At 42.3% G+C, this 19,767-nt stretch overlaps 1 protein-coding gene across 2 annotated transcripts in view; it reads left to right on the top strand.

Annotated features, from left to right (window-relative positions):
- The first annotated feature begins 2,640 nt into the window (after positions 1-2,640).
- The window catches only part of PPM1D (protein phosphatase, Mg2+/Mn2+ dependent 1D), a 55,857-nt gene continuing 38,730 nt past the window's right edge, over positions 2,641-19,767 (top strand). For both annotated transcript variants that reach the window (XM_070478594.1, XM_070478593.1), the window contains exon 1: positions 2,641-3,209. In XM_070478594.1, coding sequence (XP_070334695.1) covers positions 2,738-3,209 — 472 coding nt within the window. In that variant the 5' untranslated portion in view covers positions 2,641-2,737. The remainder of the gene's footprint in view (positions 3,210-19,767) is intronic.

Genomic DNA, 19,767 nt, shown 5'->3' with positions numbered 1-19,767 from the left:
ATGCTTGCTCCTTGAAAGAAAAGCTATGACCAACCTAGACAGCATATTAAAAAGCAGAGACATCACTTTGCCAAGAAAGGTCCCATAGTCAAAGCTATGGTTTTTCCAGTGGTCATGTATGGATGTGAGAGTTGGACTGTAAAGAAAACTGAGCACTAAAGAATTGATGCTTTTGAACTGTAGTGTTGGAGAAGACTCTTGAGAGTCCCTTGGACTGCAAGGAGATCAAACCCGGCAACCCTAAAGGAAATCAGTCCTGAATATATTTATTGGAGGGACTGATGCCAAAGATCCAATACTTTGGCCACCTGATGCAAAGAACTGACTCATTGGAAAAAACCTTGATTCAAGGAAAGATTGAAGGTGGGAGGAGAAGGACGACAGAGGATGAGATGGTTGGATGGCATCACCAAATCAATGGACATGAGTTAGGGCAACCTCCGGGAATTGGTGATGGACAGGGAGGCCTGGCATGCTGCAGTCCATAGGGTCACAAAGAGTCAGACATGACTGAGCAACTGAACTGAACTGAAGGGAGGTAGTTCTGCTGGGCAATAAACCAGTCTTCCCAGGTGGCTTAGAGGTAAAGAATCTGCCTGTTAATGCAGGTGATGTAGGTTCAATCTTTGGGTCAGGCAGATCCCCTGGAGTAGGAAACGGCAACTCATTCCAGTATTCTTGCCTGCAAAATCCCATGGACAGAGGGGCCTGCTGGGTTACAGTCCATGGGGTTGCAAAGAGCTGCACACTACTGAACACACACACACCAGCTTTCTGTCAGAACAGGAAGTTGATGGGAAGATTTAGAGAAGAGGTGAAGTATAGAGGAAATGGGTGATAACATGTTGAAATCTAAAGGGTGGAGTGAAATGGCTTAGGATGGTTGGTGAAGAGCAGGGTACTGAATCAGATTAAAAGACAGAGAGAGTAGAATGGAGATGTTAATCAGGGTAATGATAGATGACCCTGAGGCTATCCGGTTCTGACTGAGTGAAAAGGATTGTAGAACAGGAGAGATTATCTTTTTTGTCATCTCTTAGAATGGAAAGGAAGGTTGGCAAACTGTTTAAGAAGAGTAATACAGAGCTACACAAAGTGTTCTTTCAGGTGTCGTGTTATGGAGGATACCAGACTAGGATAACTAATATTTCTCTTGGGTTTTTTTCATTCATTAATAGTTATGAAATATAGGCTATAATTTCCTTCCAGTGTTATAATGGTCAGGTTTTGATGACAGGATTATGATCATCTTTCAGAACACGCTGGGATTTTTTTCCCATGTTTTTACACTCTGGAACCACCTGGCCTAGTGCATTTTGATGCAGGGTGTTATCTTTGAGTACATTTTCAATTTAATTGATCTAGTCAGATTTGCTACATTTTGAAATGTTTTTTATTTATATCTTATTGTTAGAAGCATTTTTCCGATTTTATGTCTTGTGTCACATGTCGAAAAATGAACATTTTTCTCATTCCCAGTGCTAGCATCATTCTACTTGAAAAATCTCCAAGGCTCTACTGGAAAGAACACACAGCAGAGCTGATGGTGAAGCGGCCAAAAACTGACAAAGTGAACTTTAAATTGATTCCCAAGAACGTTTGCTGCTGACAACATACCAACCAGCCCACTCCGAGGCTTGCTTTAGTGCTGTTGAAACCCGTGCAAAAGGTTTTAGCTCATAGATTGTAACTTGCTGGGAGAAGACGCGGGAAGGTAACCGAACTGTTGGAGCCCTGTAGCGCTGGGCAATTTAACCTATTTTCAAGTGATCCCACCAAAGGAGTAAAATGCTTGCAACCAGGGCTCGTGGGAAAAACTACTACTCTCAACAAAAGCTGAAAAGATGTTAAAAAAAAAAGGAAAACTATAAGCCTTTTCAGTCTCCGACGTACGTGAAACGAGACTGGGTAGCCGACCAGATGGAAATCCCGTTTTCTTAACGCAGATTGGATTTGCGCTGTCAGCTCCCGGTTGGATCCATCCCACTCAAATCCAGCTCAGTGGTGGCACGCTTTTTTTCCCCAGCCTGTTCGCAAACTACCTTCCGAAGTGAGGTTTCCCGCCATTTCAGTTAAGAAATGGAAGGTCTCTTCCCGGCAGATTTTCCGGGCTCGCTGGAGGCCCGAGCCCACACGGCTTTCCCCGCAAGGCAAGTAGCGGCGTGCCCTGGGCGGCCTCAAGCATCGTGATCCCGGGGGTTGAGCCAAAAGGTGACAGCAGACTAATAGATAAAGCGTTTTAGCCCCCGCCGAAAAAGCCGGAGGGCGAAAACCGCCAGCTGTGGCGAAGCGAACGCCGGGCGGGTCGGGCGCGGGCCCAGGGCCCGCGCGGGTGAGAAGGGAGGAGCGCGGCCGTTGCAGGGAGGAGCGAGGCTTGGGGGCGGAGGGCGGGCGCGCGCGCCAACACGACTCCGGATTGGCCGGCTCCGGAGAGCCGAATGACGTCAGCCGGCGAGAACGTCGGATTTGTGTGGTGGGCGCGGGCGGGCGGCAGGGGGAGGCCTACTGCGCAGGCGCAGCGACTGGGTTTCGTCCGCCCCCGGCTCTCGGGCCCAGCTCTCGCGGACAAGTCCTGACGCGCGCGCGCCCCCCCAACCTCCGCCCTCCGGGACCGCCCCCTCCCCTGGCTCGGCCTCGTCGGAGATAAACAATAGTTGGCTGGCGAGCGCCGAGGGTGCCTCCCGCCGCGGGGACTCGGCGGGCCGCGCGGGACCGGCGGGATCGCGGCCAGCCGGCCATGGCGGGGCTCTACTCGCTGGGAGTGAGCGTCTTCTCCGACCAGGGCGGGAGGAAGTACATGGAGGACGTTACCCAGATAGTGGTGGAGCCCGAGCCGGCGGCCGAAGAACCACCCTCGCTGAGGCGATCGCCCTCGCGGCCGCCGCCTCCGCCACGGTCACCGCCACCACCGGCCGGCGGCGAAGTGTCGGGGAGAGGCGGCGCGGGGGCCGCCCGGGAGGCTCTCGCGGCTCCGCCGGACGCCGGGGCCTCGCCGGCTCCCGGCCGCTGCTGCCGCCGCCGCTCCTCGGTGGCCTTCTTCGCCGTGTGCGACGGGCACGGCGGGCGGGAGGCGGCGCAGTTCGCCCGCGAGCACCTGTGGGGTTTTATCAAGAAGCAGAGGGGCTTCACGTCGTCCGAGCCGGCGAAGGTGTGCGCCGCCATTCGCAAAGGCTTCCTCGCCTGTCATCTCGCCATGTGGAAGAAGCTGGGTGAGTTCCCGGCTTGCTGCGGCCGCCCCCCTCCTCTTCTCCCGGCAGTTCGGGGCTTTCTGTCTCGCCGACCCCGCGAGCCCCCCAGCCCCCGGCCACCGAGGGCGCTCTCTGTGTCCATCGACGTGAGGGGAAACTCCTGGGTCTCTCAGCGCGCTTTCCAGGATGGGGGGCTCCTGGCAAACGAAAGTGGCTTTTCGGAAGGAGAGGGTTGAGGTCTCCTTTCCGAAGTCCCTCGCTTTATTTCCACCGCCCCCCGGCCAGGATCGGTGGTTAGCCGTCCCCTCTTCCCTTCGCTACTCCACTCTGGTGGCAGCCAGCCGGAGAGCGTGTTTGAAACCTGGCGCCAGATTTTGGCCAAAAGATGCACTGAGGACGTTGTTGCTACCCAGGACGCGCGAAGGAAGCGGGAGATGGCAAAAAAAAAAAAAAAAAAAAAGTGTCTCCCTCGAATCTGTCAATTTTGCTGTTGAAGGGCTTGTTCCTATCGGTGGCCTCCTACCGGCGGTGACAGGCCTCCAAAATTGAGCTCGGGTGACTGGTAGTTGGAGTAAGCTGTTGGCTATAGTTGAGAGGCTAAAAAGTTATCATCCAGCGACTTAGTCTTGGAAATGAATTCGGTATGGTGGTCATGAAATGTTTCTAGAATCTTGAGGATTGTATTGCTTATTGAAAAACAAAAGCGCAGAATGGGTTCTTAGCCCTTAAATTGGCCCCGTTACCGGGATGTGTTAAATTCAGCTTAGGGCTTTTCAAAAGTGCCCCCCACCCATTTTTTAACCCTTTGGTACTTGCCTTAGCTAATTGATGTCAGAGAGTTCTCAACGGTTTCCACGTAAAAGTGTTTGTAAATTGTAGATACCCATCAAAGTAGGAAGAGATAAAGAATTATTGATGTGCCAAAAGGAGTTGGAGACCCTAATTTCTAAAAATTCGATGTAGTTGTAGTTTAATCGAAGCTTTGAATGTGTTCTAAAGCAGCCGATGTTTCTGTACCCAATCTATGTTATCATAGAGTTGTAGGTGCTTAGGCTTTGCTGTGAATGAATGGCTTGAATCTTTTTTTAGAGAAAACACAATACCGCTTCTGTTATTTAATAAGAAAGTCCTCTTGTTTAAGGTAGCATAATGTTGCTTTATTTTCAGCAGAGGGACAGAGACATAAAGAAGAGTGTAAAGGTTAATCAAATACAGAACATTTTTAAAAGATATTGTCATAGAGTTGTAGACTAGCTTTTTTCAAAGTCTGTTTTCTATTTGCCTGGATTTCTGCCAAGAATTATTTGATTGACTCATAGAACCTCCAGTCCGCCTGTGGGAGGCTGTTTCACCCAATCCCAGAGGCCCCTATTATGGGTTTGTTTTGTTTTTGTGTAGGCAGAGCACAGCTGAAAGCACCAGCAGCATATTCCAGAAATTTGTCATTTCATTGCTTGCAGGGCAAGTGGGAGTGGACAGCAAGACAAGATAGAGGAAAATTAGACACAGAATATTTAGAGTCCTGTGTTATTTTGCAGTACACTTGGAGCAACATAAATTTGCCATGTGTTTTCACTGAAAGGATAAAATATAAGCCTTGTTACTTGAACATTTTTTAATAAAGCAGAAATCCTGCTGTTAAATGTGAATGTGTATGTCTTTTGACATATATGTACTTTTTGAACCAAGATTTATACACCAAGTGTTAAAGCTTACTTTGTTCCCACAGTTAACCTTATACTCCATCATCGAAACTTGAAGAAAAAAAGAGTAGGCTGCATATATGGAAGTCTTGACAAACACAGTCTTCCTGTGTGTCAGATTATAGTAGTGCTTCTCAAACTTTTTGCTGTCAGAACCCTTTGTACTCACATGATTCCGGATTCTAAGCAGCTTTTGTTTATGTGGGCTACATTTATCATATTTTACTGTGTGAGAAGTTAAAACTGAGAAGTTTAGGGGCTTCCCTGGTGTGCTAGTGGTTAAGAAACTGCAAGGGATGCCAGTTCCATCCCTGGTCTGGGAAGATCCCGCATGCCATGCAACAACAGCCTGGGAGCCACAACTGCCTGAGCCCAGTGATGCAGCTGCTGCAGCCTGGATGCCTGGAGCCCGGGCTCTGTAGCAAGAGAAGCCGCTGCAATGAGAAACCCAAGAGCTTCAGTGTTAAGGGTAGCCCCCTGTGGCTGCAGCTAGAGAAAGCCCACATGCAGCCAGGGAGACCCACCGCAGCCAAAAAACAAATAAATAGATCTTAAGAAAAACAACCACAAACCCCAAACTGAGCAATTAATGAAATTTAATCTCTTAAAAATAAGCTTATTGTGTATTGACATTTTAAAGTGAAAAATCACTTTTCCCCCTAAAATAAGAAATATTGAAATAAATATGCTAATCTTTTGCCCATTTTTTGTTTCTTTGAGTTTTGAGAGATCTTAATACATTCTGGATACAAGGCATTAATTAGATATACAATTCGAAAACATTTTCTCCCAGTCTGCAGCTTGTCTTTTCATTATTTTAGCATTGTTTTTTAAAGAGAAAATTTTAATATGGACTATGTTTTTGATATCCTAATAAAATTTCTTTTTGGTCTAAAAAAATAATATTCCTGTATCTGCCTCTACATTCAGTCTGTTTTGGTTAGTGAAGTATGTAAAGGAAAGGCAGTCTCACACACATATGTAGTAGAAGAAGGGAGGAATAGTTTGTCTTTTCAGATAATTGTGGATATTCCACCCCAAAGTGGTAGTTTCTTAAGATTAGTCAAAGTGGAATCTGAGACATCATCAATGAACTTTTCTATTTTAACAGTAAGAGCCATTGGTTTCTCTTGCACTTTAAATCAGCCTTTTACCCACATGTGTTCTTGTGGCATGGCACATGAGTCATTTGGAAAATAATGGTTCACTGAATTATGTAGATCTTCCAAGTATTGATGCGTTTCATTATACAATATTAAAGTACTCACATTTGGTAATATCACTGATCTCATCATAAAAGTCTTAAGCTTGGGAAGTTATCAAGTTTATTGTCGTCACTACAAGGTTGTGGATACACGTATTCTAAAATATGAGGTTTGGGGACTTCCCTGCTGGTCCAGTGGTTATGAATCTGCTTTGCAATGCAGGGAACTCAGGTTCCATCCCTGGTAGGGGAACTAAGATCCCATTTGCTTCAGAGCAACTGAGCCCACGGGCCTGTAAGCAGTGAGCCTGCATGCTACAACTAGAGAGTACATGCACCATGAGGAAAGATCCCACATGATGCAATAAAGATCCTGAGTGTTGCAACTAACACCCAACTCAGCCAAATAAATATGAGGTTTTAAGCAGCAGTTCGAAGTTTATCACTGGCAACAAATACTGTCAGTTTTTCTTGAAAAACTTCATTTTGAAAAAAATGTATGCCGAATGCCCAAGTCTTTCTCTTTTTTTTGGCTGTGCCTTGTGGCTTGCTGCATCTCGGTGTCCTGACCAGGGACACAGCAGTGAAAGGCCACAGACCTGGGACTTCCCTAGTGGTCCAGTGGCTAAGTGCCTTCCCAGTGCAGGGGGCCCAGGTTTGATCCCTGGTTGGGGAACTAGATTCCACATGCCAAAAACTAAGTGTTCTGGAGACTAAAAAAGATTCCATGTGCTACATTGAAGAGTAAAAATCCCACTTGCTTCTACTAAGATCTGGAGTGAAAGTGTGAAAATCGCTTGGTTGTGTCTAACTCTTTGCGACCCCATGGACTGTATAGTCCATGGAATTCTCCTGGCCAGAATACTAGTGTGGGTAGCCTATCCCTTCTTCAGCGGATCTTCTGGACCCAGGAATTGAACTGGGGTCTCCTGCATTGCAGGTGGATTCTTTACCAACTGAGCTTTGAAGAATGAATAACTAAATAATACCTGGAACATATATATAAAAAGACAGGCTAGAACCCTAACCACTAGACCTCAGGGAATTCTCTACTCAGGTCTTACTATGTCATTTTTATCAGTCTTTCAAGTAAAACTGATGGTCCGTGAAAATTGTGGCTACTTCTTTCCATAATTCACTCAATCACAAGTGCTTTTCCTCTTCACAGCCATACTATGCAACAGAAGCCGTTTATGCACCTTCCCTTCTTGTCTTACAGAATGTTGAAAAGACATGTATTTGTGTGTGGAAGTTTAATAAAATTAGTTTTTATTGCATCATCAAGGACATTCACAAGTTAAACTGGTTTCCCTTTTTTTTTTTTTTTTTAAGCCAGCTGAGCCACAAGGGAAGCCCTCCCTTTCCTTTTTTTAAACTGTAAGAGAGTGGCTATATTTTTCTGACTTTGAGGCATGTGGGATCTTTAGTTTCCCAATTAGAGATCAAATCCAATCCCCTGCATTGGAGGTGCAGAGTCAACTACTGGACTGACAGGGAAATCACTGGTTATAGTGCATAGAGGACCACTAGTTCACTTTGGTATCACTGCCTTGATTCCTGCTAAGGCAACAGCAGTTTTACTAGCCACTGCTTTTCAACCATCAGTACAGATGTCAACACAGTGAAAAGGGCAAATAAACTCAGAATTATTATGAAAATGGTTTCGGTCTTGTGGAATTCCTGTAAAGATGATTCGCACCATTGTGAGTTAACTGCTGTGTTTTGTCTGTTTCTCAGCTAAATCTTGGGGTCTTCGGGAGCAGAGATACTGCCTAACACATCTTATAGTTAATCTTTTAAGGCTGACCATGCAATTCCTTGCCCAAAGTGGCTGCTAATTTGGTTGAATTTCTGTGGGTGTGATGGTTAAATTGGTGTTTTTACTTTTTTTTTTTAATTAAAAAATTTCCCCCTTTAAAAATTATAATGTGTATGCATAAGATTTACCATCTTAGCCAGTTTTAGGTGTATAATTCAGTGGCATTAAGTATATTCATAGGATTGTGCAACAATTACTTCTCTACATTTTCAGAACTCATCCATTACCCAAATGTAAATTCAGTACTCATTAAACAATAACTTCCCATTATCCTCTTCTCCAGCCCTGGTAAACCTCTATTTTACTTCCAGTTGCTATTCACTTCTTCTAGGTACCTCATATAAGCAGAACCATATAACATTTGCCCTTTTTGAATTTTATTTCATTTAGCATGATGTCTTTAAGTTTTGTCCAAATTGTAGCATGTGTCAGAATTTTCTTCTTTTTTAAGGCTGAATGATATTCCACTGTATACACACACCACATTTTATCCATTCATCAGTTGATATTTGGGTTGTTTCCATCTTTTAATGGTGCTGTGAACTTGAGTGTAGAAGGGTCTGTTTGATTCTCTGTTTTCAGTTCTTTGGGATCTAAACCTGAAAGTGGAATGGCTGGGTCATTTGGTAATTCTGTATTTAACTTTCTGAGGAATCACCAAACTGTCTTCACAGCAGGTGTGCTATTTTCCGTTGCCACTAGCAGTTCTCCAAGGGTCCCCATTCTTGCCAACATTTGATATTTTCCTTTTCTTAAAAAATAATAGCCATACTAATGGGTGGGGAGGGCTTTCTTATATTTTTGAAGAATGCCTTCTCTGTCTTCCTTCACCACACCCTGTTACTTTTTTTGGCCACTTCTGACCAGTAGCATCTTAGTGTCCCAATCAGGGATGGATTCCACACCCCCTGCAGCAGAGGGTGGAGTCTTAACCACTGGACCGCCTGGGAAGTCCCCTAAGTCCTTCTTGATTTATTTAATTACCACTAAGCTTGACCTCTCTAGCATTGTTCAAGTGCTTATATACCCTTGCCAAATTTACAAAGGAATACTTGAATTATCTAAAAATTTTTATATGACTTATTTTTGTCTTGAGGCAGAGGGACTTAATAAATACAGCATAGAGTGAGAGAGAATGTGAATATATCCTTTTTTTTCTTGGCTCTGCCATGTGGCTTGTGGGATCTTAGTTCCTCAACCAGGGATTGAACCTGGGTCCCCAGCAGTGGGAAGCTTGGAGTCCTAATCACTGGACTGCTAGGGAATTCCCAACATATCCTCTTTTTGAAATTTACTTATTTGGGCTGCGCTGGGTCTTGTTGTGGCTCATGGTCTCTAGAGCACACAGAACTCAGTAGTTGCAGCACAGGCCTAGTTGGAGTGTGTGGGACTTTAATTCCCCCACCAGGGATCGAACCCAGGCCCCCAGCATTGGGAGCGTGGAGTCTTATCCATTGGACTACCAGGGAAGTCCCAACATATTCTTTAAAAAATTTTTTTCACATTATTTTTACTTCTTGATCGTAAGTTACAGTATATGCCTAATTTATGTGTATTCCTATGTGTGGATTTACTGTTCCTGTGCTATGCCTGTGTTCTAAGAAATAATGTTTCAGAGTTTATGTGTGCTTCTTTATAGGTTTATTCATTTGGAATAATGTTCTTATTACCCTTTCCTTTTGATAGTTCAGAGAAGACAGTGAACAACATGCAGCTTTTATTCCTTTGAATCATAGTTCATTGACTTACGTTATCAAGAGAACCTTTAGAAAGGTAACAACATACACTTGAAATGAATGAAGTGTGATCTCTGGTGTGATTACAGGAAATTTGCCACAGTATTTGTAAAGGAAGATGAAATAGGGGAAGTTTTCTTTTTTTTAATTTGTTCAACTGATAATCAGAGCATTTATTTAAAAGGATATGGCCAAAGGAATGAATTATGAAGAAACTGGTCTTAACCTAAATTGTTGATTCTGTGTTTGGCAGGTAGTTTTCATTATCTTAAATTTAAGGATGGAAACAGAGATGGACAAATGCAGAAGAGGGGCAGAAGGGTAAAGGGAAACAAGAGACAGCGAGATAGAACTGGGAGGTGCTTATCGCTCTGTCGTGTCCCACTCTTCGACCCCATGGACTGTAGCCCACCAGGCTCCGCTGACCAGGCTCCAGGCAAGAATGCTGGAGTGGGTTGCCGTTCCCTTCTCCAGGGCATCTTCCAGATCCAGGGATTGAACCTGGGTCTCCTGTATTGCAGGCAGATTCTTTACCATCTGAGCCACCAGGATCTTCCCCAAATTTGAAGAAAACTTTTATTAAATCATGGAATTTTAAGCTTGTATCATTAGTTTCATATTTTTCAGTTTTTACTATCAAGGACCTTCATCGTCTCGCTCATCACATGTGCTGAACGAATTTGCTATATTTATCAAGTACCAATTTTTTCTACTTCTGTTAATCATTCATTACTTTCCATCAGTATTAGATAATCTCTGCTACCACATGTTGTTGCATTTATCAGTAGTTCATTCCTCTTTTTTCTTCTGAGTGGTATTCCATTGTCTAGATATACTACAGTTTGTTTATCCATTCACCCATTGATAGGCATTTGGATTGTCCACAGCTTTTGCCAGTTACGGATAAAGCTGATGTAAAGCTTTTCTTTACAAGAGTCCACTCATGAATGTAGAAAGAATGATGGAACTAGAAAATTTCATTTGGTAACCATCATAATAGTTGATTCAGCCAAGAAACATCAACAGATACTAAAACTAGTAGGTAAAACTTTGAGGAACAGAATTGCTATAATTAGTTCCCTAGGGGGGCAGTTAGCACACATTGGATGTCTTAAAACAACGTAAATTTATTCTCTCATGGTTCTGGAGGCCAGAAATCTGAAACCCAGGTGTCAGTAGGGTTGATCCCATTTTGGAGGCTCTGAGGGCGAATCTGTTTCATCCTCTCTTCTAGGTTCTGGTGGCTGGCAGGAATTCTTGGCATTTCTTGGCTTGTCAGTCCCCACTGTCTTTATATCGCCTGTGTCTTCTCCCCTTCTGTCTTAAGGACACTTGTCTTTGGATTTAGGAACAACTCTAATAATCCAGGGTGATCGCTTCTAAAGATCTTTAACCTAATTACATTTGCAAAGATCCTTTTCCCAAATTAGGTCACATTCACAGCTTCTGCGTGGGCAAATCTTTTATTGGTGTTGGGAGGGGGGGGACACCATTCAATCCACTCCGAAGGATATTTATGTTGTCTCAGATAATCTCCCTGTGAAATGTATTAATTACAAAAAGAAAAAGATTATAGGGAGAAACCTGGCAGACACTACCTTAATTGAGTGATTCAAGAGTAGCATCACTTTCCATGGGACAAGTTGAAATTGTATACTGCCTGCAGGGAGATGATCATATTTCTGTGATGTTCCTGCCAAAAATGCATAATCTGGTTACATACATGAGGAAACATGAAACAAATCCAAACTGAGAGACATTCTTGAAATGACTGGCCAAGTGTTCCTAAAAAGCATCAAAGAAACACTGAGGTTCCAAGTTGGAAGTGACTAAAGATACATGATAAGCAAATATAACAAGGGATCCTGAATTTTATCTTTTACTATAAAGCATATTGTTAGGCTAGTTGATGAAAATGAGTGAGGTCTATAGATGAGGTGGTAGTATGGTATCAATGTGAATTTCCTGATTCTGATGGTGCAGGAATTAGGGCTTCCCATGTGCTTATATTGCAATTCTGTTCCTCAAATTTCACCCTCCAGGCAAGGAATCCGCCTGTAATGCAGGAAACACAGAGACTTGGGTTCGATCCTTGGGTCTGGAAGAATCCTGGAAAAGGAAATGGCAAAGCCATTTCAGTATTCTTGCCTGGGAAATCCCATGGACAGAGGAGCCTGGTGGGCTACAGTCCATGGGGTCGCTAAGTTGGACATGACTGAGGGACAGGAATTAGATACTATACACAGGAATTAGATACTATAATAGTATTTGGGAGTGATGGTATATTTTGTTGGCAGTTGACTTTCTATTGGTTCAAGAAAAAAGTTCTTTGGATTATTTCTGGGGGGGGGGGGGGGGGGCGGGGAAGTAAAGCTGAAGAAGCAGGTGTCTGATCCGAAAAGGAATCTAGGTAGCAGCTTCATCAGAGCCCTGCAGTTGGATGCGTATCAGATAACCAAGGCTGTGTTTATTTGTTTCAGTAAAGAGGATAAATCAAAACTGCAGCAACATTTGGCATCACCATTTGATTAATTTGATTATAATCCCCTGTCATTTTCTAAGAACTGTCAGACTTTTGCAGTAGTCAGACTATATCAGATCATCACCTCTGCTCATGTTTTAATGGTGACACAAATCTTTGTGGTTCTTTGAGAGATGTGATAATGCTTTTAACTTGCTATTTTGAAAGAGAGTACTATTGGTGGTCTTTCACTTGGCCTTTTCTCCCGTAATAGACTTTCTGACCAATTACTGAAGAACCATGAGAGGAAGCTGTTAGTGGCTGAGGTTATTGGGGGACCAAAAGCTGTGGGGTAGGTTTGGGATTCCATTGGGTCTCAGGTAGACTGGATTGAAAGTCTGTTTAGAACCTGACCTCCATGGGCCTTAGCTCTTATTTATCAGTGGACTGTGGCTGTATTCTGTAGCTTCAGAATTATTATTATTATTTTTTTTTTCAGAATTATTATCTTAGAGCTGTTGTTCAGTAGTTCCTCAGTGTTGTGGGTATCTTTTTCCTCGGTGTTTAGCTGTGTGTGAAAATGGCCACATTCCACTTTGAAGATGGTTAACAATTCTTTAAACTTGGAAGATTGCTTTGTTTCTTGTTTTTTGTTGAAAGACCATTCTGGAGATCCAGTTTTTCTTCTCCTTTGTTGTCAGTCAAGTAACCATACCAGATTTTCTTTGGGTAATTAACTGCTCTCATCTGATCTCCATCATCTCAGGATTTTACCACCCGCAGAGATCAGGCACATTTTCACTGCAGCCTCTTCCCTTAGTATTTCTTGCTTAGAAAAGTCAGTAAAATGTGTTTAAAAGATTTTGGTGTACCACATATAAAATAGATTAACAGTAAGCATATCTGTATAGCACAGTGAATGCATTCAATATCTTGTAATAACCTATAGTGGAAAAGAATAAAAAGAATATATAGGAACTTCTTTGGTAGTCCAGTGTCAAAGACTCCAAGCTCCCAAGGCAAGAGGCCTGGGTTTGATTCCTGGTCAGGGAAGTAAGACCCCACATGCCACACCGTGTATCCAAAAAAGAAAGAAAAAAGTATATAAAAAGATGTATAACTGAACCACTTTGCTGAATACCTGAAACTAACACAATATTGTAAATCAGTTATACTTCAATTGAAAAAAAGGTTTTGGTGTTTACTTAATTATTTCCTTAAGTATTTAAGTTGAAGAGAGTCTTCTCAACTTTTCTTGGGGTGGATAAGTGGGATGCATATTGGTATAATAGATTTAATCTAAGGTCCCTATTTCCCTAAATCTTTGAATTGTTTCCTTTATATCATTGTGTTTGTTTTCTGGAACTTCCATAATAAAGTACCAAAAATTGGTTGACTTAACAGAATTTTCTTGTCTCACAGGTCTGGAGGCCCAAGGTCCAAAATCAGGGTTTTGGCTTGGCCATGCTGTTTCTATACTCTGAAAGCTCTGAGGGGAAATCCTTTACCTCTTCTAGCTTCATGTTTACCAGGAATTCCTGGCATTCCCTGGCTTGTAGAAGCAGCCCTCTAGTCAAATGACTCTTTTCCTTATGTGTTTAGCGTCTTTTCTCTGTGTGTTTGTCTGACTCTATGTTCATATTTCCCCTTTCTATAAGGACACCAGTCCTGCTGGATTAGAGCCCGCCCTCATGACTTATTTGAACTTGATTTTCTCTGTAAAGACTCTCTTTGCGAATCAGATCATGTTCTGAGGTACTAAGTATTAGGATTTCAGCATATCTTTTTTGGAAAGACACAGTTCAGCTCGTTAACAGTCATGTCAAATTGTTTGTTGTTTCTCAGTCATGGACCCAGTGAACTATATGAACAAGAGACTCAGTGTCTTCTACCCCTCATTGGTTCCATAACTAATTGACATTTTTCTGAGACTCAGTTGCCTGCAGCCTACTCTGGTACTCGTTTTGTATTACAATTCTTTGAAAACAACACAGTGACTCAGTCTATAATAAGAAGGGAAAAGAACATGGGAATTTATTAGAAGGATGTTAGGTACCTCACAGAATCAAACTAAAGGCTAAACCAGATTTCACAGTGGACAGAAGCAGGTATCTCTGGGGCTCTAGGTGATAGGAGCTAGTGGACACTCATTGAAAGGTTTTAGTTTCTGGGGTGAATCAGCTCCAATAGTTGGCTTTATGCCTTTGTATCTAAAGATGCAAATATATGAAAGAGTGACACAGGTCATTTGCCTACACCTAGGCCAGGAGCAAGCAGGTTTTTCAGTTCCATTCCTAAAGACTGCATGCAGTGGAGGCTGTGAACTCCAGAACAAAATAGGGATGCTAGTATTAGAAGGGGGAATGTGTTAGACAGGTGTGTACTGTATTTTAATACTCTAAGACTAAAGTAAAAGCAACATAAGGACTTCCCTGGTGCCTCAGTGGTAAAGTATGCCTGCCAATGCAGGAGACGTGGGTTTGATCCCTGGTCTGGGACAATCCCCTGGAGAAGGAAATGGCAACCCAACTTCAGTATTGTTGCCTGGAGAATCCCATGGACAGAGGAGCCTGGTGGGCTGCAGACCATGGGCTCGCAGAAGAGTTGGACACAACTTAGTGACTAAACAACAATGACAAAAGCAACGTAGCCTTTTCCTCCATTTGGATTATTTCCTCAGGAAGAAAAATTTCCGAAAGCTGAATTATTTGGTTGAAAAATGTGTTTTATCTTTTGATGACTATTAATACATGTCTTTCAAATTGCTCCCTGAAGGCTTTTGGTGTTCTGTACGACACTGACACTAGAATGTTGTAAAACTCAGTGCAGTGGTTAGGACTCTGGTGAATTGCCTGGGTTTAAATCGCAGTTTCTCCATTTACCGCCTGTGTGACCTGACCTCTTGGTGCCTGAGCATCCTCATCTTTAAACTAGAATCAAGATAGTACCTACCTCGGACTTCCCTGGTGGCACAGTGGATAAAGAATCGGCCTGCCAGTGCGGGGGACACAGGTTTGTCACTGGTTCAGGAAAATCCCATGTGGTGAGGAGCAACGAAGCCCGGGTGACAACTACTGATGCCTTCAGGCCTAGAGCCCGTGCACCACAAAACGAGAAGCCGTCGCAATGAGCCCGTGTACCACAGCTGGAGAAAGCCCTGGGGCAGCAACAGACTCAAAACCAGCAGTCAAAACTTAACATAGCACCCACCTCTTGAGAGTTAAATGAGTCTCAGTATATGTTAATAGGTATTAATACATGATAAGTATATAAAGTGTAAAGTGAAGTTGCTCAGTCGTGTCCGACTCTTGTGACCCCATGGACTGTAGCCCACCAGGCTCCTCTGTCCATGGGATGCTCCAAGCAAGAATACTGGAGTGGGTTGCCATTTCCTCCTCCAAGTATATAAGTACTCCCAAGTTTAAACTGATTATAAAGAACATATACTTTCTATACATGTTTATCATAGCTTTACCTCATCCAGAAATTTTACATTTATGTGTTATAAAATTTATTAGTCTTTGTTTTAATGACTTACACACATATTCTAAAGGATGCTTAAATCAGAGTTCATATACTATCTGATACTGTTTTTAATATGCTCCTAGTTTTAAGTCATTTTGGTTTTTTGATTAAAATGTAAAGTAGAAAACAAGAAAGGCTAAGGAAGACATTATAAAGAGGCAGGTTCCTTAATACATAAAGTCATTACAGTTTCAATCAGAACCTCCACAGGGTGGCGGTTGCTTCTGAAGTTCATATGGAAAAATACTTCAGAGAATATTGAAAAAGAAAAATAATTGGAGGATACTTAAACTCCCAATTATTAAAAAGCACCAGAAATAGATTAGTAGGATGAGTCCAGAAATAGATCTGAGGCAAGATGTAACATATGATAAAAGGTGACATTTCAAATGAATAGGGAAAGCATGGATTATTCAGTATTTTTAGATCATTGCATGCATCTAACATTTCTTCGAATATCCTTTTTATTTTTAGCCTTTTTCCTCCTTTTGCATCTCATTTTAGGTGCTTTTTCCCAACAGCTGAATTGTATGCTGTAGGTAAATTTTGTTTTTCTGAATGTGCTTAAGAACTCTTTTTTTCTGGGAGTTCACTTCGTTCTCATTATATTTAGCTGCAGAAAACACTCTTTTCCAGTTTCTTTAAAAAAAAAAAAAAGGAAAGGTTTTACCTAGAGCCATAAAATAAGGGTTGAAGAAACATACACCATACTCTAGGCTGAACTTATAAGGAATGATGTCTATAACCAAACTGCAAAACTGCATGGTCTATAGAGCTGTCTCCTGGAATCCATGTTTGCAGAATTGATGCCTTTTTCCTGCTACTTTTTTTCTTTTAACTTAAAAAAAAAAAACCCATGAAATATAGCATGCATACATAAAAGGCCATAAAACATAAATGTACAAATGAACACCATCTAGTTAAGAAAGAGAACATAGCCTGCATCCCAGTAGGGCCCTTCTGATCTCATATTCCTTGCTTCCCCCCAAGGGGCAACCAGGATCTTGACTTTTGTGATTATAGTTCTGTAGTGATTTACTTATTTTTCTTAATAGTTTTGCCTGTTGCCTGTAAACATGATAGTTTTTTTTTCTCCTGAAGAAAATCATGCTGTATTTTTTTATCTCATGCGTCTTGTGAGATTCTTACCCATGGTGTGTAGTGTAATCTGTTGTTATTTTGAAGGACATTTGAGTTGTTGCTCATTTTAAGTCCAGATGAACAGTGCGCTATGAACATTCATAGGTATTGTGTGCACATGTGCATTAATTTCTAGTGTATACCAAGTGAATAGTCAGAGTATGCCCATCTTCACCTTTACCATATAATGCATAAGATGTTTTCTAAAGTAGTTGTACCAGTTCATACTCCTACCAGTAGTTGATGATAGAACATGTTATTCCACATTCTTAACTTGCTATTGTCAAACTTTATGCAATCTGATAATTATGTGTGGTATCTCATTGTGGCTTTTAATTTGTATTTCCCTGATGATTAAAGAAGCCAAACATCTCTGCATGCTTTTTGACTGTCTGCATCTCCTCCTTTGTCAAAGCCTGTTTAGGCTTTTTATCTGTTTTTCTGTTGAGTAGTCTTATTGATTTGATTTGTTGGAGTGTTTTATGTATTCTGGATACTATTCCTTTGACCTATATATGTTACAAATATATCCTCTTCCATTCTGTGAGTTGTCTTTTCACTCTAGTATCTTTTAATGAATAGAAACTCTTGGTGGTAGTACAACTTCACAATCATTTTATATGGCTAATCCATTTTTTTGTCTTTAGGAAATCCTTCTTTACCTTGAGATCATGAATGTACCGTTTTGTGCATTTTCTGAGCATTTTAGCTTTGCTTTTCACGTTGGGTCTCTTTTGAAAAATTAATTTATTTTGGCTTTGCTGGGCCTTCGTTGCTGCACTGAGACTTTCTCTAGTTGCAGCGAGCAGGGGCTGCTCTCTAGTCGCGGTGTGCAGGCTTCTCCTTGTGGTGGGTTCTGAGCACGGGCTCTAGGGCCTGCAGCCTCAGGAGTTGCGGTGCATGGGGTTAGTTGCCCGACTCAGTTCCAGGAGCAGGAATTGAACTCGTGTCCCCTGCATTGGCAGGCAGATTCCTATCCCCTGCACCACCAGAGAAGTCCCTCATGTTAGGTCTTTAATGTACCTGGAATCGATTTTTTGTGTTTGGCATCAGGAACTCAGAGTTACTATTTTTTAAATTTTGTCCCAGTTCCATTTATTGCATGTCTATCTTTTCTCCACTGTTCATATATCAAGTATCTAAATATGCATGGATCTGTTTCTGTGCTGTTTTATTTGTTCACTGGTTTACTACTTTTCCAGAAATGTCTTACTAGAGATTTGTTAGCATTGTTCCCAGATATTTCACACCTTTTGCTGTTACTGTGGATGAGATCTTTTTTTTTAAGTTACATTTTGTAATTTTTTTCTATTTTCTATTTTTAAAAATTTTTTTATTTTTTCTATTTTACAGAAATAGAATTGATATTTTATATAAGTATTTATATTCATTGACTTTATTGAACTTTATCAGTGCCAGCAATCTAGCCACAACTGTTTTCTTTGGGGCTTTTATTTTTTTTTTTGGCAACTCCACTTGGTGTCTCTCAGGCTGTTTGCTTTTTTCTTAAATACATAATGGTAATAACAAAAACTAATGTTTTAAAATTTTATTTATTTTTGACTCTGCTGGGTCTTTGTAGCGGTGCGGACTTTTTCTCTAGCTGTGGTGAGTGAGGGCTTCTCACTGCAGTGGCTTCTCCTGTGTCTGAACACAGGCTCTCGGGCTTCCGTGGCTATGGCTCCCAGTCTCCAGAGCACAGGTTTTGTAGTTGGGGCTCACAGAGATTAGTTGCTCTGTGGCCTCTGGGATCTTCCTGGGCCAGGAATCGAACCCATGGTCCTGCGTTAGCAGACAGGTTCTTAACTACAGAGCCACCAGAGAAACCCGCAAACCAATGTTTATTGAATACTTACTATGTGTCTGTACTGTTGCAGATGGTTTTACATGTGTATGTGGTACATGCACATGAATTTCTGGCTTCATCAATATTGGTAGCTGTTCTGGTTTCCCTCAGCAGTTATTTCCTGTGCCGCAAGAAGCCCTCTGTTGTGGGTGACAGGTCACTCTGGAGGATGGATTCCAACCGTACGATGGGATGGGACGGGGGGATGCACTGTAGAGTTCAAGAGATGGCTTTTCAGCATATATAATTTTGGAAAAGAAAAGAACTAGTTAGCCTAGATATATTAAGGAGGTTCATGGCTGTAAAAGTTGAGTGGCACCCCATCCACTTGGCGGGGGTGGAATTTATTTCTTCTCCCACATCCCCTTTGAGATCCTATTGTTCCCATCAGCAGATGCACCACTTTCCTTAAAAGATAGCAGAATTGAAAGAGACACATGTACCCCAGTATTCATGGCAGCACTATTTACAATAGCTGGGACATGGAAGCAGCCTAGATGTCCATCGCCAGATGAGTGGATGAGGAAGTTGTGGTACATACACACAGTGGAATATTACTCAGCTATAAAAAGGAACACATTTGAGTCAATTCTAATGAGGTGGATGAACCTGGAGCCTGTTACACAGAGTGAAGTCAGTCAGAGATAGACAAATGCTGTATATTAATGCATACATACGGAGTTTAGGAAGATGGTACCGATGGTCCTACATGCCGGGCAGCAAAGGAGACATAGACGTAAAGAACAGACTTGTAGACTCAGTGGGAGAAGGCAAGGGTGGGATGGTTTGAGAGAATAGCTTTGAAACATGCACATTACCACGTGTAAAATACATGACCAGTGCAAGTTTGATGCATGAAGCAGGGCACTCACAGTCAGCGCTCTGGGACAAGCTAGGAGGACAGGGTTGGGGGGGGAGGTGGGAGGGGAGGTCAGGGTGGGGAGGACACATGTGTACCTGCGGTTGGTTCATGTTGATGTGCGGCAGAACCATCACAATATTGTAACTGTCCTCCAGTTAAAATACGTTAATTAATTAAAAAGAAGAGATTATTATAGTTAGTACTGGGGCTTCCCAGGTGGTGCTAGTGGTAAAGAATCCACCTGCCAGTGCAGGAGACATAAGAGATGGAGGTTCGATACCTG

The sequence above is a fragment of the Odocoileus virginianus genome, chromosome 17 (assembly GCF_023699985.2).
Source record: "Odocoileus virginianus isolate 20LAN1187 ecotype Illinois chromosome 17, Ovbor_1.2, whole genome shotgun sequence".
Classification (NCBI taxonomy): Eukaryota; Metazoa; Chordata; class Mammalia; order Artiodactyla; family Cervidae; genus Odocoileus; species Odocoileus virginianus.
The sequence above is the reverse complement of the archived record's forward strand: the minus strand, read 5'-3'. Positions and strand labels throughout refer to the sequence as shown.